The sequence below is a fragment of the Rhinolophus sinicus genome, chromosome 17, assembly GCF_057876585.1.
Source record: "Rhinolophus sinicus isolate RSI-liver-muscle chromosome 17, RSI-T2T, whole genome shotgun sequence".
Taxonomy (NCBI): domain Eukaryota; kingdom Metazoa; phylum Chordata; class Mammalia; order Chiroptera; family Rhinolophidae; genus Rhinolophus; species Rhinolophus sinicus.
In genome coordinates, this window is record NC_142517.1 from 47180983 (window position 1) to 47206354 (window position 25372).

A 25372-nucleotide genomic window follows, 5' to 3' on the forward strand; every position below is an offset into this window, starting at 1 on the left:
GAGGGAGAAGCTGCCTTTCCCTAACCATCTTGCAATCTAGTTTAGAGAAGAAATACACCTGAAAAGCCTCATGAACAAAGCAAAGCAATGACATGCTGGGTTCGATGCCACGATCAGCTGATAGGAACATAATTTCATTAAACAGGCTGCAAACTAAATAACCACTTTATGTTTGCGGAATTTTTTATCATCGTTTATTAGGTGCCAAAATATATGTCAATATCAAATAAAGGGCAAAGAACCTGAAAAAGAATTGAAGTCAGCTGGAATTGGTCATCAAGGAAGTGGTTCTCTACTGATTTCATTGCAACTCAAGGTTACCTTCAATGTTTTCATGTCTCTCTTTTTGTTTGGTTTTGTTTTCATTTTCCACTCTTTTTTTCACTTTTGTCTTCTTCTGGAGCAGTAAAAGCCAGTAGGCCCATGTGGTTTTGAAGTAGTGCAAAGCATTCAGGCAAAAAGACTTGCGTTTGAGGCTGACCTGGGTCATTCCTACTTGCTCTTGGGCCAGGGACTTAACTTCCCTTGTCTCCATTTCTTCACAGGTAAAGGAGGGCCAACCTCTCAGAGTGAGGATGAGGGAAACAGCAGTCAAGAACCCAGCATCTGGTACAGGGTGGCATGCAGTCAGTGGTGCCCATTATTCTTTCCCCTTTGGAAAAAGGATAGAAAGAGAAGGAGTCTTTGTTTTAGAGCAGTTTTTCTCAAATTTTAACATGTATACGAAACATCTGGAAATGCTGTTAAAATGCCCCTTCTGATTTAATAGGTCCAGTGGGGAGAGTATGAGATTTGACAATTCCAATGTTACTGGTCCTTGGACCACATTTTGAGTAGCAAAGTTTTAGAGGTAAATGGTAATGTTCAGAGGAGAAAGATTAATATGTAGAAAAATAAACCAACATTTATAAGATGCCTACTGTATGCCTAAAAATGTATATATAAATACATCTCTTTTTTTAATACTCAAAATAACTCTGAGAAGTAGAGTATTTATGGTTTTATTGCCATTTTACAGAGCAGGAAATTGAGCATTAGATGCATAGGAGATCTTTGTAAATTCAAAGCTCACCGTCACAGTCCACCTGAGAGAGGACACAGCCAGACACAGCAACAAAAGGAGGTAAAGACAAATGAATCTAAGTGGAAGAGAAGGATCAAGTAGGGGTGGACATCAGTGACCTGTAGAGGGAAAAGTGAAGGGGCTCAGGGGATTTTGGGATGCATTTAATGGTGAAAGCAAGAGGGCAAGGGCAGTAAGCCCTGCACCCTGTCTCTTTCTCCCACACTCCTTCAAAAGCTAAAATAGCTGCTGTTCAAGATTCAACCCTTCATCTTTCCCTTCAGGTCAGCATTGACAAAGCACTAGTGCAGTTGCCATGTTCCATGCAATAAAGGAATGGATCTTGGCCAACTTTTACTTCTCTTAGTTATTTCTGTGGTTACCAAGATAAGAAAGAAACTGCAAAGAGAAGGTCAAAAGGAGGACAATCAAGTACTGCACTTCTGAAGGGACTTTTTCAACCACTGAGTTTAGCAAAGAGTTCATATCTAATCAAAGTTCCACACTGCCCTAGCAAACAAGAGGTGGAGCCAAAGGTATGAGTCCATGATTATAATGAGGTCTAACCGGTGATAATCATATGACAAGGACATGCTGCCATAAATGTCTTACTGTAAGGCAGCAAGTATTGCAGTGTTTGGGGTCTGTAAACTGTGGTTTCATTAGGGAAGACACAAAAAATATAACTATTTTAATACACTCCATCCTTAGTTTTCCAGATGACACACTTAACTGTTTTTAAGGCATCATTCAGGAGTATAGCAATTTGTCCCCAAATTAGTAAATTTCTTCAAAAGTTTTCATGAGACCCATTAATTGTTAAATGCCAAGAATTCATATAATATGTTTTATTACACTACCAACTTCTTCCCTGGAGGGTACAGGATCTGAGAGGAATTGCATTGGATGAGTCCCCTTCCTTATTTTCATGGATAGTATCTGGCTATTTTGATTAAGGAATCAAAATAACACCAGGAAAATGGTCAAAAGAAAAGCAGAACAAGATTTATGAGCAAAGAAAAGCAGAACCAGCTTTAGTACCATCTCTATATAATTTTATTTCATCTTCACAAACCTGTGGACTAGGCAGTGATATGTTCATTTTATTGATGTTAAGACTGAGATTCAGATAAATTCATGGACTCTGGCAAGTGGCAGAGTCAGGATTTAAAAAGAAAAAGCCAAGGCTCTTCTTACAAAGGATGTGAGGATTGTGGCAGAAAGTGGTAACTGCCTCCCTGTATCAATTCTCCTCTCCTTCCTTAACGGAATCCCTGTCACTTGGAATAAAAATCTATGTTTCCCAGCCTTTTGCTGCTAGCTGTGGCCATGTGCCTAAGTTCTCTCTCTCTCTCTCTCTCTCTCTCTCTCTCTCTCTCTCTCTCTCTCTAACCCATCATGTGCAGATGATGATACCTATTTATGGATTTAACTGGTCTCAGATTCTAGGATTTTCCTTTTATGATGAGAATGCCAGGGGCAGTACTACTTTTTAATAAAAGAATGTGTGCTCATGTTTTTTTTGTGTGTGTGTTTTTTTTAAAGAAACAACTATGGAAAATAGTTCATATACTACTGAAGCAGTAGGAGAAGCTAGACAAAATCCATGAAGCAGAAATAAGCTTCAAAAAGGCTCTGGTGAAAAAAGATAAGGTCCTTCAAAAGAATAACTAAGTTTATAAATGGAAAGGTCTAGAGCACACGTGCAGCATTCTACAGGCTTCAGTTGCTTAACAAAATTGATGCGAGTTCTATTTGAAGAAACGCCAGATTATTTTGAAACAAATCCAAGATATCATAGCATTTCTTCGACATATATTTCAATATGCATCACTTTTTATTTAAAAAAGGACTTTCCTTTTTAATAGTCACAATCAACCCACCCATCCCAATCAAGAAAAATTCCTTAATACTATTAATACCCAGTGCGCACGCTTTGCTTTCCTTATTGTAATTATAAAACCTTTTTAAAAATACTTTGTTCAACTCTAGATAATACAAACAAGGTCCATACATTGTTACTGGTTGGTATATACCTTGAAAGCTTTTTTCTTTAATCCATAAGTTTTCCCTGGATCTCTTTTTTTCTTGCAATTTTACTGTTGACAAAAAAAGGTCATAGTTTTGCAGAAGTCTTCACTGTCTAGATTTTGCTGATTGAATATCCATGGACTCAGTGAACATATACCTCTAGCCTGTGTACTTTCTGTAAATTAAAATCTGAAACTTCATCATTTTTAGATTTTTGTTGAAGGACAAAACTACCTCCTAGATGTTTATATATTTCCATCAGAAGTTACATGTCTGGTTATCTCCCTGAGATACAAGCAGCCATGATTAAGCAATGCCTATATCGTGATATTCTAATTCTATTATTTCTTCCTAACTTATTGGCTGTGAAAGATAAAAGAAAAAATTTTCTACTATGAAAGAAAAATTTTCCCTCATTACTATAAGGTTATTCTGAGGTACAGGTCATAATAGGATCATTGACTATTGAAACTATGCTTTTATTAAAATTTTAGTAATTAAATTTTATATGTTTGACATTATATTGTAGAATCAATCATTGCTCACTACTGTCAGCTACTAGATTGTGTCTATAGTCTCTGTACTACACATGTATGTCATGAAATAGATGCTAATTTTCAGTTAAGCTTGATGAAGGAATGTGGTACCTAGTTTATAAAGATGATCAACCAAAATTTTAATATACCCCTCTATATTGATTATTTACTTAATACCAATGTCTTCTTATTTTGGATGAAGAGGTAATGAATGTACTCATATTCATGTATAGCATCTCTTTTGAATCATTTTCTTGGGACAAATTCCTCAAAGTAGAATTAATGAAACAAAAGACTTTATTATATCTATGGCTGTTCTTTATTGCCATATTCCTTTACAAAAGGATTGTATTAATTTACCCTCAAGAATGAGTACATAATTTCACTTCAACATTCACAACTGTTATAATGAAAAGACACATTTTAGTTACGTTAATAGACATGAAATGCTATCTTAAAGTTGCTTTCACTTGCATTCCTTTGATTATTATCAAAGATGAGGATTTTTTTCCATGTTTGTTTACTCTTCAGTAGAAGAGATACTTTTCTTAAACTATAAAAAGGCATTTCTGAACAACATATCTATATAATGGAGCAGGGAATTTCAGAATCTGAATTCTCAGTTTTCACAAATTGGTTTATAAATATTTATGGTTTTAATTTCCTTTTTTGTACAGTTAAGCTGATTATACTTTATCCACAACAGAAGGCTATTCAGAAAATTTGATAAGTTTACATACGTTAAATTCTTATGAAAGCGACTATATCCAATCATTATTTTAAGTATTTTTAAAAGTTTAACTTTAAAATATGAATTTAGCATTACAAAAACAATGTTAATCCAAGATCAACTCTGAATTTTCTTACATCTAATTATATCCCTGAATTTGGGATCAGGAATTTACTCAGATTAACAAAACTATTTGCTTCTATACATTCCTATTTAGGAAACAAAATGGAGTAGATATTAAGTTAAAGGGCTTTTTTTGTTTTTTTGGTTGTTTTTTAAAAAAACAGTTCTTCTGGGAAAAAAATCAATTTATTTAGCTAATATTAATTAACACGTAGGGTTTCTTGAGGATGGGAGTAGGGGGTGCTGTTTTGGAAAGGAAGCCTCCCTGAGGGTTTGAATATATGATGACATTCCTTCCCATTTTTTTCCCAGTCGGAAAACCCAGCACATTTAACAACCAATACGGTGGCTGTCCAGATACAAGTCAATGTACTGCCTGCTCCCCTGGGAAGATGACTTTCCAAGCCAAACTTGGCCCTGGCTAATCTAGAGACGTGACCAAGAAGAGAAGGCTGAAGAAAACATTCACAAAGTAGTTACTAGCTGGATCTGGCTCTAGCTGGACTTGTGTACTAGTCGGGGTACTCAGTGTCAAGCAACCAAATTGACTCGAACTTACTTGAAAATGACAGGGATTGTTGCTTATCCATTTTGAACAGTGTACGGGCCTTAGCAATTTTCTTGACCCATTGAGACACAATCACAGTGAGAGAATGCCCAGATGAAAATGATTTTATAGAATATTTTATATCTCCCATGAATTCTAGGAAATTTAATCAATTGTTTTCCCTAGTAAATAATAGACTGCTTCTTTTAATTGGCACCTTAGTGCCCAATTACTAAGCATGTTCTTTAAAATAGCAACTAATAACATACAATTAACTTTTGAAACCAGTAAATTTATCAAAGGCTTAGGCATTAGGAAACCCTAATTTTAAACTTAGCTTGTTAACGATACACTCTACTTCCATGCTCTTTATCTCTTTCATTTCTGAAACTAATGTAAAACTGGAAATAATGTCAAAATAATTAATAGCTAAAAGTCCAGTAATTACTCTATAAGTAGTACATGGGATAAGGAGATAGTCTCAAAGAATGGGAAATAAGATTGCCCTCGGGGTATTAAACCAAAATCAACACTGAGATGCACCTTAAAGAAACAAAAAAGCCTGCCACCCAATTAATATAGTGGTGGTAAGAATGAGAAAAACCTGGTCTACCACAAAAATACAGGAAAAGGAGATTCACAGTGTAAATGTCGGTAGAACCCCCAGTGAATTTGTAAGCGTTTTGATCACAAAACAGGGTGAATTGGTCGGCCAGATGGCTCAGTTGGTTAGAGCATGAGTTCTGAACAACAGAGTTTACGGTTCGATTCCCACATGGGCCATTGAGCTGTGCCCTCCACAACTAGATTGAAGACGAGCTGCCACTGAGCTTCCAGAGGGGTGGCCGGATGACTCCCTTGGTTAGAGCATAGGCTCTCAACAACAAGGTTGCTGGTTCAATTCCCACATGGGATGATGGGCTGAGCCCCTGCAACTAAAGATTGAAAACGGCAATTGAACTTGGAGCTCAGCTGTGCCCTCCACAACTAGATTGAAGAACAACTACTTGGAGTTGTTGGGCCCTGGAGACACATGCTATTCCCCAATAAAATTTATTTAAAAAAAAAAATATGGTGAATGGTGCTGCCAAGTGCCATCTAATGGAAAGGCAGGGATCTTCAATACGGGAAGTGGCATGACGAACCTTAGTAACAGTGTGTGACAAGTTTCAACTTGCTTGGTGCAGTCGGATGTGAGCTACGGTTGAGCAAAAGTGTGTTTTAAAGTGTGCCGTACATCATCCTCCATCATGACAACGCTCTGTGTCACACATCACTTCTGGTAAGTGACAATTCTGTCAAATAAAAACATTATGGTGTATCCTCATCCACCTTATTCACCGGATCTGGCACAGTGTGACTTCTGGCTGTTCCCCAAAGTCAAAATAATTCAAGACATCGAGACAGCCATGACAGTGCAACTAAACTAAACTCATGACTTCCAGAAGTGCTTCAGAAAGTGGCAAGATTGATGGGATAAGTGTGTTCAATGTGATGAGGAATATTTTGAGGGAGATTAATGGCAATGTGTCTTTTACTGTAATAATTTTTTTTAAATTTAAACATTCACCGTATTATTTGATCACACCTCCTATCTTGAGGAAAGGGAACCCAGCCACCTTCTAAGTATCTGGTCTGCCTGGTAGGTTATTTCCTTAGAGCAGAGATGTGTGCACTAAGCTCTCTTAACATACTGCTATTAAATGTAAGTCTCTCATAAATACCTCCTCTTTTAAGCCTATACTCCTCAAGGCTATCTTCTGATAGTTTGGCTTCTTATGGGGTTTCCGTTCCGAGAATGAGAGGAAGGAAAAATAAACAATGGACTCCTCAGTCTGTGAAGCTTTTATTTCTCATTGCAAATGAATAAAATACCTTTCTGGTTTCATATGTCAGTTTTTTGTGAGGTTTGCTAACTTGAACATCCCCAGTCTGATCAACTTCAAAATACTGATGAAACATTTTCTAATCTGTGATGTATGGAGCAGGTTGTATGGAACAATGAGTTCTTCAAGTCTTCTCCAGATAAGCCCCTCTGCACTGATGAGTGTCAAGCAAACTTTTTCCATTCCAAAATGTACATACCTTTACTGGTGAGCATGGTGCTCCAGGCCACACTTCAGAATGTAAGCATAATGGTGGATGCACAGGGACCAATCACGTCCAAAAGTTAACTTCCTTTTCTGTCTCTTTGAGGTAAAACAGACCTCACTTGCCCCATCTCCCTTGAACTATATAGTAGCAAATACAGCTCCTAGCACATAGTAGGGCCTCAGTAAATATGTATTAAAATGATGGCTTCTCTTGTGCATGTTTGATTGTCTCTCACGAAGGCTAGGAGGCAGCTCACCATTCTGAGAATATTTTTATGACTACGTATGACTGGACCATTTAGTCTCACAGTGTGGCCCTAACGTCAACAGAACTTCCCACAATTTGGGGCACTTTTTTTTTCTTTTAACACACACTCCTCCGGTTCCCAGGGAAAAAAAAACAATGCAAGAAAATGAGGATAACAAAACCATCACCAGCTCAGGCCCTCTCCGGGGTACTTGCTAGAGATTCAACTTCTCCTCTCAGGTCCCTTCTGTCTCCCATCAGGGTCCCACGGGATTCCCACACTCTCCTTGCTCCAGCCCTCAGCAACCACAACAGCTCCTACCAATTATGATCTCCCTGGGTGGAGTAGTGAGGAACAGCTCCAGCTTCAGGTGTGTTCTTACAACTTTCTGAGCTCAGATCCTACCTGCTGCCACCTTGCACCTGCAGAAAGGTGCCCGTGGAGCAGCCTGCATCCCTCCCTAAATGCTACTGAAAGTCCCAGGATTAACTATCACCAGCGAGCCATGCAGCCACAGCCTTAGAGCACCAGGTGTGGCTCAGGGCCCAGGAGAGATAACAGATGAGTACCTCATCCCTGCTGCTGCTTTGGGGTGAGGTTGCTTTGTGCTGCTGCCGGCTGACTCCTCCACTGGTCCCAGGGGTTTCATACAGAGCCAAAAGCCCCACCATGAACTTGAATGGGTCAGCAAGAGATAGGCCCAGGGTGCTGTTCCAGAAAGAGAGCCAGACTGGGGCCTCCATTGAGACACCTCCTTGGCCCTGCCCCTGATGCCAGGAATATTTTCCAAAGGTCTTCTGCTTATTCCTTCTCCAAATGCTATGATACGTATGGATAAAATATACTGCTTCTCTCAACACATACAGGGTATTTCTGCTTTTTCCCTAGTAAATGTTCCTGCTTTGGTGCATGGATATAGCATATTTAATATTGGGAGACCTACTGCATTTTGTTAAATAAAAGTGAAATTTGTAGCTGGCAGATTTGTTAATTCATGTGTCAGTGCTAAGTAACTGCCTTTAAAAGATACATAGCACTATAATAATAGCATTCGAATTTCCTTTAATACTAAGGATAGGGTTGTATTAAGTGACCTGGACATTTACGTACGCTAAATTGGAGGCTGGCTTTTTATCAGAATGGAGAAAAAGACATGGAGATGAGACATAGAAGTAGAGAAACAAAATATAATGCAAAGGGTTTTTCTTTTTTTTTTTGCCTTTGGTATTTAGATTTTGGACATTATTATATAAAATTTGGACAAAATTATATTAAAAATACATACAGTTTTATTGTTTTATATATTGTATATAAAAATGTTACTTTTGTAATTTACAATTCTTGGTTAGACTGAATATCAAGGTTGCTATTTTGGGGGCCCACTCATAAAATGAATAAGAATGAATACATATAGAGAGATGATCACAAAATTCAACATTGGCTAAATTAGCGCATATAGGCTTGTTGGCAGAATAAGGAAAAGCGATGCCCATCATCCTACTACTTAAACACATATTTTTATGGCTGGGAACCAGTTCGGTGAACAGTATTCTCACAGCTTTAGGTAAATATTGAAAACATTATGAAATTTAAAATTCACTGTGCAAATAGTCAGACACAGGGCACAGAGTTCCAAAGCTACTCATGTTGGGCCTGGGAAGTCAACATCAAAAGTCAGCTGACATTTTTTAGTACACTGTAGTAAAGAACAGGGATTTTAACCTGAGAGGGACCTGGGTTTGAATCCTGGCTCCGACACTTGATTTTGGGCAAGTCACTTAACTTGTATGGCCTTATATGAATTTCCCCACCTGCAAAATGGGAATGATTATATTTACATCCCTACTAACAGTCAATTATTTAACAACTGGTACAGCTTCGGCACTAACCATTCAGAATAAACTCTGGCCTTAGCCCTGAAGCAGGGTCCTAGAGGGCTGCTGTGCCCACTATTAACTCTTTAGTTTCTAGATTAGAGGACAAGGCTGATGGGTCTGCAGGAGAAGAGCTGGGCAATCAGGGAAACAGGGTGGGGAGGGCACCTGGGGAATTTAGGGCAGCAGCTCTCCACTGCCCGCTATGAAAGTATTTCAGTGTTTTAACAACCAGTTTGGCCATCTGGCCATGTAACCTCATTATACAGAGCTGATGTGAGGATTAAAGGATAAAATATAGGTAAAGCACTCAGCATATATTAAGCTCAATAAATGGTATTTATACTACTACTAATAATAGTGTCATGACAGGAATAAAATAATGCCAACTTCAGGACTACAGTGAGGATTAAATAAGAAAACGTGTTATTTAGTTCAGGGTTTGTCTCCTAGTAAGTGCTTAACACATAATAGGCATTATTATTGATATTATTATTGCTGTTACTATTATTATTATATAATGTCTGATGTGTGCATTAATTTGGATTCAGTGGATTGAAAGATCAATCAGGGCCAAGCAAATATTGCATATATCACAGCTTTTCTAGCTACTAAATGATTACTGCACTCAGGTTGTAAAATTATGGAAAATAATATGAAAAACTAGTGAATAATTTAAAAAAAAACAGAGTTTTTCTTTTTCAACTCCTACAAAACATCTTACAATCTGGGAATACACCTAGCTTGTCAAATAGCGCAAAATAAAATTAAATTCATAAGTGTAATTGCATCTGACAAATTATTGACTGTAAACCCAGAGAAAGTACAATATAAAGTGACAAAATGATCAAATGAATTCTAGCATCCTTGAAGCAACTTCAATTTTCATTGTTACTGATAACTTAAAATTCAATGGTATATATTTTATCATTTCTGGGAGTTTATATTAGAGAAAAAAATAATGTTTCTGGCTAAATTAGCAAACAGGTAATGATTTTTCCTTAATGAAATACATCAGCTCAAATCTTGAGAGTCTTCTGAAAGCTTTCCCAGACTGCTCAATTTAACAGTTCCTCAGACTGTGGTTACGCAAAATGAAATAGCTATTTTAAAATCCCCTGCTTATTTTTCTTAAAATAGACATCCAAAACAGGACATTTAATGGATTTGGGGTTTGTGGGTTTTGAGCCTCAATGGTGTCTTGGAACTCAATATTAAAGCAATTAATTACCAAATTGCTATTTCATTTTACAATGACTTAAAGTCTCCAGGGTATAGTTAGTGGTCTAGTGGTTTGGAAAATGTGAGTGAGATGAAGTGAAAACTCTACTGAACTTATCCACAACTAAAATTAACAGTATTTTCTTATTAGCAGCTTTATTTTAGGTATGACAGTAAAGGTCAACAGATTATTTATTTTACTCCACAAAATAACAATCTTCCCCACTGTTATGAGGGAGCGGTGTCCGAGGGCATCAACCACCCCCGGAAGCCCAGAGCCAGAACCGAGGGTCTTACTTTCAATTTTGATTCAAATTTATTTTTTCCACATTTTGATGGTAAGCTCAAAGTTAATTTTCATTACCAATGAACCAATATTATATTATACCACATGTTCTGTTATCGCTTTAAAAGGGATTTTCCCATTCAAGTCATACTAAGAGAACAGGCTGCCATCACAAACTCTGTTTCAACAGAAAAAAAATTTTAATGGTACTGATAGGTAATCAGATGCACACCATTAGTAAACATACAATGCACGTGTATAATTTTCTGGCTTCTGTTGATTCACTAGCCTTCAAAAGGCTCACTCTATCTGAATGATGAAATAAAGACAATTGCTTGCAAAGAAAGAAGACGGCACCAGTTGGGGATATGGAGAAAATAGGTAAGAGCAAGATATTGATGAGCTACTATTCTCAACAGAGATGATATTGTTGGAGAGAGAAATACAGAGAAGCAACACAGACTTTGAGAACCCCCAGCACTGCATATTCCAAAACATGTCTTTTATTCCACAATTCTTTTATCTGAGCACCATATTGAAGAGATCGCCTCACTTACTACTAATTAAATTTGTTATGAAGAAAAACTGGATTAGTCACAAGAATGTGTAGTGTTTAATAGTGTGATTATTGCATCACAGTTAAACTGCATCTTTCTAGATGTAGCCAAATTTAATTAGTTTAAGTAAGCATACTTGTACTGCCAGTCTAACAATCAATAGGAATTTGAGCCAGCTGAATAAAGAAGAATTAAAGAGCAAGCTATATTTGCTCACCTTGGATATTAATAATGATATTAAATAAAACATTAAAATTAATGAAGCATTCAAGTTATATTAAACCAGATGATCCACAGCAGCAAATGTCCCACTTTGAAGAACGCAGATGTAGTACATACTTTCTGTCATTCCCCCAGGTTGGATGCAGTGATGCATCGCCTCAGACTCTGAGCCAAGAGCCAGGGAGAGGCTGGGAACTGGAATTCTGGGGAAGAAGAGAAATCCAAGAAAAAGGCTTCCAGGTTTCAACTGGAAACAAATTCCAGCTATATGCTCTGCAAAGAGCCCCAATGAGAATTGTTAAGACTCTGAGATGTTCGCTCATCTGTCCATGATCTGGCCCTCAAATAAGAATAGGCTATCTCTGGAACTGGACCAGCACACTCAGCCCAGTGCTGAGGACCATAAGGCATGAGTAGGGGTTAGTAATGGAGTATCAGTTTTAGGGAATCTAATGGGGACAATATTGAAACTACAAACTATCCAGAGTTTGAAGAGCAACTTGATAAAACGTAACAGATGGAGCTAAAACTGATAGATGCAACCTAAAAACTGGCATCTATCCCAATATGCTATTTAATTAACACAGAATAACAGCTGCATTTTCTTGCCTGACATAGCAAAACAACTCAATAAAGTAAGAACAAGATGCCATTCATAATTCTAATGCAACCTTGTGGCGCTCTCATATTCACTGAAGTTGTCATTAATTACTGAGTGGGACTAAGTCCTATGAATTAGACTTCACACACATTACAATATTCACGGTTAAATTTATTTACATCTTTCTATACTTAAAAACAACATATAGAAAAATAATACAGAGGAAAACATATCCGTAGTGTGTGTTTGAAAAGTTGTTTACCTTTCCTATTATGATCGTGAGGGAGTTTTTCCCTTTTTCCCACAGTACAGTGGAAAGTCACGGAACAATGCATCTAACAATAATCTCCCCTTTATTTACAATGATAATATTGATCCACCTTTACATGATTGAGCTGAATTTCTGGTCATGCTGATGATACCACTTAGTTCCATGCTCCCTCTTGTCCTATTTTGGGACTAGAAGTGCAAGCTATGGTCATGGGACAGAGTTTTCCTCTGTGTAAAGAGGAAGACTAATAATCATCTCTAAGCGTTGAACCTACAATTTTAAACTCATTAATACCTCTGGAAAAAAATCCAGTGAGCTACGTAATAAAACATGCACATATCACCTGCCCATATCTTCCCCTCTGGGCAAGCGCATACACACATCCATGCATAAATATACACGCACACACTGACAACCATCACCCCTGCTCTGTGTGGATGAGCTGCAAGCTCCTTTTCTGCAGACAGGGTGTTTCTTCAAGCAACGTGACTGACTGATGACTGGCAAGAAATATTGCCCCATCCAGAAAAGTTACCATGCCTCAGCTGAGTCATTGAGGACCTGGTCAATGAACAAGCAGGTCTTAAGTTGGAGGTATCAGAACTGAGAAATTTCTAAACTTTATCTTCTATGGACCCTCTTTATTCTATGTACCTAGAAATTTCCTACCTAGGTATAGTTAGTACATTTCTGAATAGTTTCACATGTAACATTTTTATGACAGACATAACATTGTGTTGCTGTTAATAACATAATTCTAAGACAGTGCCCCAGGTCTTAAACTATGAACTTGAGGGCAAGGTCTGTGGGAATGTTAATCCAGGCATTTATTGCAATGGCTAGCATTTGCTGAATGCTCAACAAATACTTGTTGAATAACTGAATGGTGGCAGAAGAGATGAGGTGGAGGGAGAGCCCCAATCCAGCATCTGGACCAGAATAGGACAGACTTTAATAAGATTTTATGAATGGGTCTTACAAAACTGTCAATAACAAATTCAATGTAATGACAGATTTATTACATATTTGACTAGGAATTGTCTAGAGGAATCAATTTACCTCACCAGGGTAGCAACATTAAGTAGTCTGTGAAGTCTTTGATTAAATCAACATTGTGAAGAAGAATGCTTCTTATGTCCTTTGTCTTCACCTAGTAAGTCATGATCTTATTTTATCCCCCTTTTACTCATGAAAGTTTAATTTACCACTCCAGAATATTCCCTGATTTCTTAACTGTTGTTTATGTTTTATATTCACTTAAAAGTTGTTTATATTTTAGAGTAGCTGGTAAATCACAAATATTTAGCTCTTGAATGTCACAAACGGAGTCTCTGCCCTACAGAAGAATAGTGTCAGAAGACAGACATTAAATAGATTGCAGCAAACAATTACATGATCACCAGCGTGCAAAGTACTTGGAGAGGTTCAGGATACTGGGAATGCTTTATGGGGAGAGTGCACAACAGCTGACTCAGCACTTGCTTGGGGCACCAGCACTGGTGGGAGGGAGGGAGGGAGGGAGGGAAGGAGGGAGGGAGGGCGGGAGGAATGGAAGGAAAGAGAGGGAGAGAGAGAGAGAGAGAGAGAGAGAGAGAGAGAGAGAGAGAGAGAGAATACGGTAGCATGTGAGAGAAAGAGAGAGAATAGGAGAGAGGGGGAGAGAGAGAGATAATTTGAATCAGAAGACAATCTAGAATTTATTTAGGATCTATACGCTTATGTTTTGTTGCACGTCATGTCAAAAAAAAGTAAATGTTTATTTCATACTCCTACTTTGTTTTTGAATTCATATGGGGGGCGGCCAATAGAATCTTTTATGTGCTTAGGGTTTATAAATGTCTTAACCTAGCTCTGCAAGGGGACCTAACCTTCTCTGAAGGGTAACTTATAAGCTGAGACTTAAATGATGAAGATGAATTAGCTGAGTAAGAAGACAGAAGATGTGAGAAACGATTCCCAAACAGAGGGTACATACAGAATGTGAACTGTCCCACAGGTGACTGAGGCCACAGTCCTGGTTCCATTCATCTATTTCTTCTCCTCTGGAGGGAATCATTTCCAAAGGCAGACTTATCAGATCCTGTCTGTATACATGAGGAAAAGCCATGTTGCTGTGAGAGTCATGTTGGGACATTAACCATAGCAGTCACAGTGACACAGATACAGAGTTCAATTTCGTCTAGCTTTATTTATATGACAGAAAAATTTTGAAAACATACTATGTGCCAGGCTAAGTGCTAGGGATACCCAAGGATGTCTCCTGCTCTGGGTTCTTGTAGATCTACTGCCAGATCTCCGTGCTCTCCAGTTGAGGTCTTCCTCTCACCTGACTCCCTAAGAAGTGTGGCTTCTCCTCACCCCAGAGCCCTTCTTCTCAGGCAACCCGAACACGAAGGAAGCAACAGGCTTTCTGCCTGCCATCCAGGATTGCCCAGGATTCTGCCCCGTTGCACCCTCACCTGCTCTCTGATACCCCCTTGCTGTTATTACCATGACTCTCCCACACCCTTCCATAGGGGTAAGCTATTACCAAAATCAGACGTTCAGGCTAACCCCTTGTACAAACAGCCACTGTTCTTCCTGTTTCCCACTTTTCTTCCTGTCTCTTTAAACTAGTATTTCTCAATACTCACCTTCCAACCCATTCTACTTCTGCAATCTTAATGAGCATAGTTCTTGATTCTTCTCTTTGACTCAGCACGTTTTCTTCTTGCTCACATTGTTTTCCTCCTTTCACATAGGCTGTACCTGGCTTCAGCCTTTATTCATTGTTTTGTTTCCTTCCAGTCAATCTCCTACTCATACCAATGAACATTTATAGTCATTGTAAGGTAGTGAAAAATACATACGCAATTGTGGTATAAAGGACTTCAAATTACATAATCTTCAGACTAGATTATTTGGGGTTCATTGTTATATCATCTTAAAACCAGTCTTTATGACTTCTAATAATGAATGGTTATCTTTTACTTCCCTTTATTCCTTCTATTCAAAATAGATTGAAGATGGCTTACAAAATATATACAGTATAATAAGATATTAAGGAAGTGGAGTAATCAACCAAAGGGAAACTAAGAGTAGACAAATAAGTCAGGGTAAAAATAGTTCACAAAATGTACACTGCAGAGTCTGGGAACTTGCTGTAAGTAAGCTTCTGAATTTTCAAACTACCAACACACAATAGAAGGAAGCACATTCAATTACACAATTCAAAATGCTCAGAAGATTATAAAGCAAACTAGTTGCACAAGAGAAGCACAGTCATATGTGGTAATGAATTTCTGCAGGCTCTTATTACGAGAACACAGTGAGATGAGTGAGTGGCGTTCTCAGCTGCACCTCCACAGTAACAACAGTCATGGGGTTCCTGAGGCTGCGCCTCCACCACCCCTAGACTTCAGGTGCTCATATGATCCTGAACTGCAGCCCAGTAGAAGTGATCACGGGAGGGGTCAGAACAAGTCTATGTAAAGACAGATTTGCGGCCATTTTTCTTAATCTCAAGATAAAATTTAGATCACCTAAGTAGAGTGCATAGTCTTCAGGAAATCCTCCATTAACACTCCTTCTCCCAACGGATCATGTCAGCAAACCAGACAGGTGTGTTGGCAATTTAGGGCATATTCATTTCCATTAGCAGTCAGCAGAATTGGGGATAGGGTTAACGCTGGTTTATCCAAGTTAAGGAAACAGAGGGGAACTGAGGAAACATTTGTGGGCTAAGCCAGGATTTTCCCAAAAAAACAATTTTAGATCCATTCTAACATACATATATATACACATATATATATATACATATCTATATATCTTTTATCTGACATATATCAGATATATGTCAGATACATATGTCAGATAAAAGGGCAAATGCCAAGACTTTGCCCTTGAACTCAGATGTGATGGTTAAGCCTAGAAAATCTATGAAGCAGCTGTTAGTAAATACTTATCTGTGCAGTCATTTTTTCCCCCATTTTTTTCACTGTGGTAAAATACACATAAAATTTAACATCTTAACTATTTTAAGTGTACAGTTCAGTAGTATTAAATATATTCATAATGTGCAATCATCACCACAACCCATCTCCATAACTCTTTTCATCTTGTAAAACTGAAACTCTATACCCATTAAATAATAACTCTTCATTCCCCCTTTTCCCAGCCCCTGACAACTACCACGTTACTTTCTGTCTTGAAGACTAAGACTGTCTCTAAGATCTAATGCAGTCATTTTAATCAGGAAAACACACACACACACACACACACACACACACACACACACACTCTCATAAAATACCTAATCTCAAGCAATGAAACTTCCTCCTTTCCTCCATAACACAAAGTGTTACAAAACAAACGCCTCTAGATGGCTAAATAATTTGATCTATTGTGTAGCACATGAAACCAAAAGTTGTCTTAAGTATTGGAGACTATTAATAGCAGTTTTGGTTTTGCTGCAGCTGCTCTGAGGCCATCAATCTTTCCATCAGTAATTCCATCACAGGCTGCTTGTCAATTTAAGCTCCTCCTCTCTAAGGACAAGTACAACTAAGTCAAAAAGTAGACAAGTTCACTTTTCTGTTTTTTACAAGAGAAATGACAGAACACTGTATCTAGTACATGCAAAAAGTAGTATCAAGTTATTAAAGGGCAACTTAAAAATAAGGAAGAAGGAAGGTGTAGAACATACTTACGCTTTACATATTTGGCTTTTTAAGAAAAAGATTGTTTTTGTGGGTCCTAACTCCCATAGCGGTTTTCAGTTTCAGTTCTGTATATGTAAATAGTGAAAAATTAAAACTAAATTGATATAACTTAGTCCACCACTGATAACTGTTTGAGAAACTTTCAAGAAAAGTTGCAAAAATGTAATGTGGTATATTCCTAATGAATTTCTTCACAAAGTGATAAAATATGTAATCCTGGTCAGTATTGGAAAAAGCTTGCCTGAAGTCTGTTTTTTCTTTGCATAAAGTCTGGTCTATAAATTCTGGAAGGATAAGCAATTACAAGAAAACTGCTTTTTAAGTGGATTATTTTATAATATACTAGATTTATGATATTGAGAAAGTAGAAAATTGCCCTTTTAAAAAATGAGATACAGCAGAGTCAGTGCCCATCTGACGACTCTGTACCTATAGAAATAATTAAAGCAATGGATTGGCACGTCTCAGTGTCCTCCAATCAGACACCCTTGAAGAGTTGTGCCCCAAGTCCGAAGAACGGTGACCACCGGTCTTACTCTATAGCTTAGAATCTATGGAAATCATTCAGTATGCTTTGCTTTATTATATCACTTCGATATTCCTGAACTAGATATTTTGTCCCAGCTACTCAGTTATTGACATTAAATTATTAATTCATTTAACAAATATTTATCAAGTACCCTTTAGACACCAGCGGTACCAAAATGAATAAGCCAGGAATCTTGACCTTAACAAGCTCACAGTCTGTGCTTTCTTTTCTACTGATGGTCCGAGATGTTCTGATGCAGAAAAATATCCCTCTTTGTTTTGTCTGTGTTACACCTGAGAATCTCTATTACACCAACCTAGGATGTGCTTTTCCTGGGAATGAACACATCTCACAAGTGTATCAAGTACAGAAGTATAGTAACAAGTTTACTCAACAAAAAGAACCATATTTACCATGATTCAGTGGCTGTTATGTGCTGCTGGTAAATTTACTCTCTTGGAAGGTCACCTCACTTGGAATGGTTTAAGTTTCAATTTCCTTGTCTATTACCAGAGCACAACTTCCTATAACATGCTTTACTTTTGGCTGTTTGCCATTTCAGCACTTTTGAACTTAGTGCTTCACACTAGTAATAATTTCTACCTGACCACTCTTATCTCTCCAACCTATCACATAGAATGTCTGTCGGATAACGTTCTAATTTCATCATGTCATTTCATTGTTCAGAAAATTCCAGGGATTGCCCGTTTCCTGTAAACTCTTGTGACTAGCCAGAAACTCTCCCAGTACTATGCCTCACCTCACTTCCCAAACCCACTTCTTATTACTCCAAATTACGTAGTATTATGTTGGTGCAAAAATAATTGCAGTTTTTGCAATTTTTTTTTTTTAAATCTTTTAAACCGCAATTACTTTTGCACCAACCTAATAGTTGTACCTTAAACATCTTGAACTTCCTTTGCTCTTTAAGGATTTATTCCTGCAGTTCTTCCTGCTGGAAAGCAACCCCCTTCCCCTTATCCTCCCATTTCAAATTGTTTAAATTCAGCTGCTTTCTTCTGAACTCTCCCCAATTGCTATTGCCCATATCAATTTTTTTTTTGGTAATTATTGGCTATTATCGGTATAGCTCTTTAGGACTTAATCCCATACTGGATTAATCCCATACTTGGATTGTTAGTTAACTGATTCCTTTCTGCATCTTCTCTTTCCAATTAAATCGTGAACTCCACCCAGAGAGAAGGGGCTCACCTTAAAAGTTGCATGTGTGTGTCTCCTCCTACTTTTAGGTAGTTGTTATGCAGACATTTGGCACACAATACATTTAAGAAATAGCTGTGGAATGAATGAATTACCACTGACTCCAAATACCTTTTTTTTCCTTTCTTTTATAGCTGGTGCCTGTCTTAAATTCTGTGTATTCCCAAAGCAAAGCTTTTCAAACCTTTCCAACCACAGCCGAGAGGAAGAAATTCTTACTGTGACAAAACAATACATATTACTTACACTGTGCTATATATTCTGATGCTTTCTATCTTATTTTTCAAAATACTGATCATGATAAACTAAATTGATTTCCTCATCACTAAAGGGTTATACTTTATAGCATAAAAACACTCTATGCTCCTTGAATTAGGATGAGGTATAGAATATTGCTCTTGAAGAATGCTTAGAACAAAACAGTGCTTTGTGTGCTTATTCTTTTCCTGACAGTTTGAGTTAAAATTATGATCTTTACACAGTTATCTTGAGATCATTTCTCACCATATTCCACCATAGCATTTAAAATCAATTCCTCCTCCCACATCAACCTTTTGAAATTTGGAACACAGTTAAATAGTAACTCACAAAGTGTCCTCTAGATTTCTATTTCTTATGTTGTCTTCACAAACTTTAGTGGCATATAAATATAAATTTCCAGGCCTAATTTTAATCAGACGACTTGCAGGTGAATAAAAATAGGTATGGTCATATTTTTGTATCTTTACATATCTTAAGAGCTTGCATGAGCTTTGTTACATGACCATCCAGAATCTGAATCCCAGCTTTGCCAAGTTACTTAACCTGAACAAGTTACTGAACCTGAGCCTTTATTTCCACATCCATACAATTGGAAATAATATGAACTTCAAAGGGTTTATGGGGGTTAAATTAGACCATGCAAGTACAGAGCTTAGGGCAGGGCCTGGGACACACAAGCGTCCCACGAATGGTAGTGATGTTTTATCACTGTAACAAATAAGTAAATGTATTTCAAACTTCCTTTTAGTGTCATAAAGCAAGGTTCAGTCACAAGAACAAAAGTAAGATTTTTTTTATCTTTAAATAGCTAATTTTTGTGGTTGGCTTATTTATAATATGAAATTCTACTGCTGGTTTTATAGATCACAAATATCCCTAAGGAAAGACTCTATTTGTGGTGCTGGATAATCATTATTTAATAAGGAATGTCCATTGAACCTAAAAGACCATATATCTATATCTATATATATCTATATCTATAGATATAGATATATTATATATATCATATATATTATATATAATACATATAAAAGACCATATATCTATAGATATATGGTCTTTTATATGTATTATATATAATATATATGATATATATAATAACTTGCCTAGTCATACTAATCTCATTTAGATGTTTTCACTTTATAAAATGTTTTTTAAAAAAAAACAAAAATTCCTCATGCACTGTTGGTGGGATTGCAAACTGGTGCACCCACTATGGAAAATAGTTTGGAAGGTCCACAAAAAATTGAAAATAGAACTACCTTGTGACTCAGCAATTCCACTTCTGGGTATTTATTCAAAGAACTCCAAAACACTAATTCGAAAGATATATGCACCTCTATGTTCATTGCAGCACTATTTACAATAGCGAAGATATGTAAGCAACCCAAGTGTCTGTCAACAGACGGTTGGATAAAGAAGATGTGGTACATATATACAATGGAATATTACTCAGCTATAAAAAAGAAAGAAATCTTACCATTTGCGACAACATAGATGGACCTAGAGGGTATTATGCTAAGTGAAATAAGCCAGACTGAGAAAGACAAATACCATATGATCTCACATATATGTGAAATCTAAAGAATAAAATAAACCCCAACAAACAAAACAGAAACAGACTCATAGATACAGAGAACAAATTGATGGTTGCCAGAGGGGAGGGAGTTTGGGCAGCTGGGTGAAAAAAGTGAAGGGATTAAGAAATACAAATTGGTAGTTACAAAATAGTCACAGGGGTGTAAAGTACAACATAGAAAATATAGTCAATAATATTGCAACAACTATGTATAATGCCAGCTGGGTAATAGACTACTGGAGGGATCACTGCATAAATTATATAAATGTCTAACCACTATGCTGTATACCTGAAACTAATATAAAATAATATTGAATATCAACTGTAACTAAAAAAAAATAACTTAAAAAGGAAAAATAAACACCAGAAACTCTTGTGTGTTGAATGATGTGTGCTTTAATTCAGTAAAATTATTGCACACCATACATGTATGTAACACTCAAGATGTCTAGTGACTGCTTTTGAACAAAGCGGGATTTGGCACTTTATTTCAGCTTCCCAAAGCCCTGCTCCAGCTGCTTTTACATTCCTTCTTACTTCTATTTATCGTTCCTCATCTTACCGAAGTCTTGCTACTTCTAGTGTTTTTGATTGCAGGAGTTTGGCAGTTAACAGTAGTAAACAACTATCTTTCCATAAAATATTTTTCACCCTAACCTGTTCCATTTAGCATGGCAAAACAGAATATCTTGTCTATTCTCCCAGAAACACTGGTCCAAACTGGACCAGGCACAGGGAAATTGTAATCCCTTTCAATTTTGTAATCCCTTTCAAAATCACTTACAGGGAGTGATCAAGATTCCCCAACTCAGTCGTCTGCTAAAGAAGAGAGCTGCGTTTATGCATTGAGACTAAGGCTTTGACAATCTAATTGAACCAAAAGTGGAGACCTCAGGATTAACCTTCAGCCACTACTCTTGAGATTGTCGCGTATGTGTGTTGGGGAGTGGGGGAACCAAAGGGAGTAAAGGGGCAGAAACAGACCTGCAACAGGAGATAGAAACAGAGGAGTCGGCCAGAAGCGGCAGACTCCACGGACATGCAGACACACAGTCCCGACTTAATCCTACCTCTGAAAAGGGGGGAGGGGGCAGAACGCAACAACCACTTTCGAGAAGCCCGCACCTGTCCCCGCCTGCTGCTGACCTCGCCCACACGGCTGAGCCCAGCACAGGACAGGGGCCGAGAGCGCGGAGAGCCCGGGTTCGGGCAGCCCCTTTCGTCACGTCCGGGGGCCGGGCCGGGGCGCCGGGGGGCGGGCCCGGGTGGGGCCGGGCCTGGCGGGGGTGGGGTTGTGGCGGTGCTTCGGGTGACAACGGTCAATAATGAAGGTGGCTGCGGCGCCTCGGCAGGCTCAGCAGCACCGGGCGGGGGCGGCGCCGTGGCTGCGCCTGTAGGACCTCGGGGCAGAAGCGGCGAGATGGGAACCCGGCTCAGGGAGTGAGGTGGCGGCGGCGGCCAGCAGAACTTCAGCCAGAGGGGATCTTCCGCTCACCCCTCTGGCTGATCGGCCTCCACCTGCAGCCCCTCGGCCCCCGCGTCCCGCGGGACCGGGACGGCGACAGTGGGGGCATGTGGCGCTGGGTCCGGCAGCAGCTGGTAGGTGCCTCCATCTCCTGTCCCGCCCGCGCGGCCTCCCAGGCTTGGGTGGCCGGGGAGGGCCGGCGGAGCGGAGCCGCGAGGCTGGGGCGCGGGCGCCTGGCTAGGCCGCGGCAGAGGCGGGCGCGGGGGCCGGAGCCGTGAAGCCCCGCGCAGCCCCGCTGCGCGACTCGCCTCCAAGCCGCGGCCGCTCGGGCGGCGGGAGGTGGCTGCTTCCTGCCCGCGCTTCTCGGTTACTCGCTCCTCCTCGCCGATCTTAGGCGCTGCGGCCAGAAGCGGGGGTCCGGAGCGGGGTTGGCGTCCCCCGAGGAAACGGCGAGGGAACGGCGAGAGAGTAGGCCTTGGGGAGAGGAAAGAGGCTTGCGTTTCCTGTCTCTAGCAATTTGGGACACGTTTGAGTGCAGAGAAGAGGGCAGGACTTGTCTTCAGCCCCCTTTCGTCACTGATTTCAATTAGTGTCACGATTCAGTGTTGCGTTGATTATCCAGGAGGAGGGGACCTTATCTCGTCTAACCCCTCTCGACAAAAGAAACGTTACCCATGGCCTGGGTGAGGGAAAGAAAATACTCCCAACACCCTCGTTTAGTTTCGGAAAAGATTTGTACGACAGTTACGAAGGACTACGTTTTCCTTCTTACCTTGCCCGCTCCCCACCCCCAAGTGAAACTTTTGGAATGTAGGCCTTACTTTTTTCCGTTCTTCTGAAGGCAGTTTGAGCGAGACAGGTCTGGAACCAATGGAATATCTGGAGGAAAAAGAAATCTTAGAAGAGGGTAATTTAAGGCATATCAAAAGCGCCACCTTTCTCAGAATCAATTCAGAGAGAAAAATCTGTCCTGCCTCCTGGCAACTACAACAGGAAGGCAACAGTGGCATATTAGGACAGAAATTGCTCCTGGCTGAAGAAGCCCAACCTTGTCTCTATTTTGAGGTTTGTTACTGGGTGCTGCTAAATTTCTAAATCGCACAAATTAAGTGCTTCTACAATTCATTGGTTTCATTTACTAATTAAAAAGGCAATGAAACCAAAACGATTTTTGTGAGACTAAAGCATGGATAACTCTTCTCCTGCTGTAGAACAGCATTTTAATGTTAAGGCTAAGAGGTATACTATTTCAAATCCAATCTTCTGTTAATTCATTTTGCAGTGGACATCAATCTCAAAAAAAAAAAATCTTATAAATAAAACTAGACTGCTTGCATCTTTCTCAAACAAATGTTGGTTCTCTGTCTTTAGCTAATTGTAAATTCAGATATCCCAGATATATAACTTATTAGGAAACAGAGCTAATGATATCAGTATAATACGGTATTATGGTAATAGTTCGACTTTGTTTCAGTAAGCCATAGAACAGTAACTTGACTCTGGGAGTTAATTATTACAGGTCTGATCTTACGCTTTTGATTTGGCAATCTTCATGTATAGAAAAGGCTTATTTCCCTGATGGTGTTTTTGTATGATAGGAATATCATTCTAAAGTGGTTCTCTTAAAGCTTTTCCTAGTAAATTTAATAAGACACCACTTCTCAATGTTAGGTATTTTTGTTAACCTGAATAAAATCCTGGTTGTGTAACCACTCATCCTTAATATAGACAATTGGTAATGTTTTTTTAAAATGGCTTCATATGAATACAACTGAAAGGAAGGGCAGGAAGTTGTGTGGTTAATTTACAAGACAACTGCCTCACCAGGTGGTTAACAAGCTGAACAAGTTGCTATGCATAAAAAATACTATCTCTGACATTTAGCTGCCCACCTCACTGGCTTTATTTTTAAGTTATCAGATCTTCTAAGTATGTAATCAGACCTGTGCCAGTGTAGGACTTTGCGTCTCTGATTAACTTTGTACAGTCACTTAAATTATACATTGAGGATAGTGGATACACAGAGTAATAAAAGTATGTTTTACTATCCCAGTTATAAACAGTAGCTCTAGTTACTATACCAGGAATTACTTAACTCAAAGTCTAGTTTAGATAATACTTCCATTTGCTCGATGGATTGAGTCACCATGTGTTTTAGCAATAGGTTCATTTTTAAAATTCAGATAAGTGAGACAAATTTGGGGAAATTAATAAATCACAAGAACAGGTTTTTGGAGTCATAAACACTATTCATTATATGAATCCTGATTTTCAACAATTTCTCTTCTCTTGCCTAAGAAAATTTATTGTCATTTTATTACAGAAACAACTTCTGTGCTCTAGTAATTTCTCTCTAATTAAAGAAATATTTGACTCCCTTATCTCCACAAAACATTTTCACTATTTGACATGGTGAGACAAATCAGGAGATTGTCAGAAGTTTGATGTTTTCCCTTGTGGAAGTAAAGTGAAAAGATTGGAATATCCTTTCATTTTTCTTTGTCTTTTATTCTTTTTCGATTCACAATGCTAGTTATTTCACACTAAGACTTTCTTATGGTGTTTTTCTGGTACAATTAGTATTATCCATAGTGTACCCATTTCTAACAGCATATTATGTGTATTAACCAATTAAAGATGACAGCACCTTGATTATAATACTGGAAATGCCATTAGCTACTCACTGTATTCTAATATTTACATTTGTATGGTAGTCGTTGACTACATTGGCTATTAAAATTCTAATTTATTAGATTAAAAATTAATGCGACTATTAGCTACTGTCACAAATCAGAGTAGAACATTTTTATTATCACAAAAAACTACTGGACGGCACTACTTTATACACTTTTAAATGAAAGTCTTTGTAAATACACGTTAGTTGATTTGTAATATTTACAGGGCAATGTAATGCTATGTTTTTAAAGCACTTACTTTGTGCAGCCATTATAATATTCTAAATGCTGAGGATACAAATGTAGGTCGTTGAAGGCCTTTTTCATCTCTGTATGCTCAGTCCCATACAGTACTTGACGTAGAGTAGACATTGGATACATGTTTGCTGAATAGGTGACCAGTCCGGAAGAAAGCTAGAAAACTGTGATTTTACAAAAGTACAACTTAATGTTGTCATACTAAGATACCATTTCTTAAATTGTTCCATAAATGTAGTCCCTTCAGATTTGTATTGGCAAAGATGGAAGGGCTGGTAAGA

The 25372-nt window shown here is 38.4% G+C and overlaps 2 protein-coding genes across 4 annotated transcripts in view; one reads left to right on the top strand and one right to left on the bottom strand.

The window, feature by feature from the left end:
* Positions 1-405: 405 nt before the first annotated feature.
* On the bottom strand, positions 406-22267 carry LOC148754763 (uncharacterized). The gene is made up of 3 exons (XM_088794347.1): positions 22189-22267; positions 21764-22093; positions 406-652 (listed from the first exon to the last, which is right to left on the bottom strand). Exons 1-3 carry the CDS (start codon positions 22265-22267, stop codon positions 540-542), a joined length of 522 nt encoding a protein of 173 aa, XP_088650473.1. The 3' UTR covers positions 406-539.
* ATP11B (ATPase phospholipid transporting 11B (putative)) overlaps positions 21961-25372 on the top strand; it is a 98944-nt gene continuing 95532 nt past the window's right edge. For 2 of the 3 annotated variants that reach the window (XM_074328454.2, XM_074328448.2), the window contains exon 1: positions 21982-22292. In XM_074328454.2, the coding sequence (XP_074184555.1) occupies positions 22266-22292 (27 nt within the window). In that variant the 5' untranslated portion in view covers positions 21982-22265. Of the gene's footprint in view, positions 22293-25372 lie in introns of all 3 variants that reach the window. The other variant, XR_012494943.2, reaches the window with a different exon arrangement.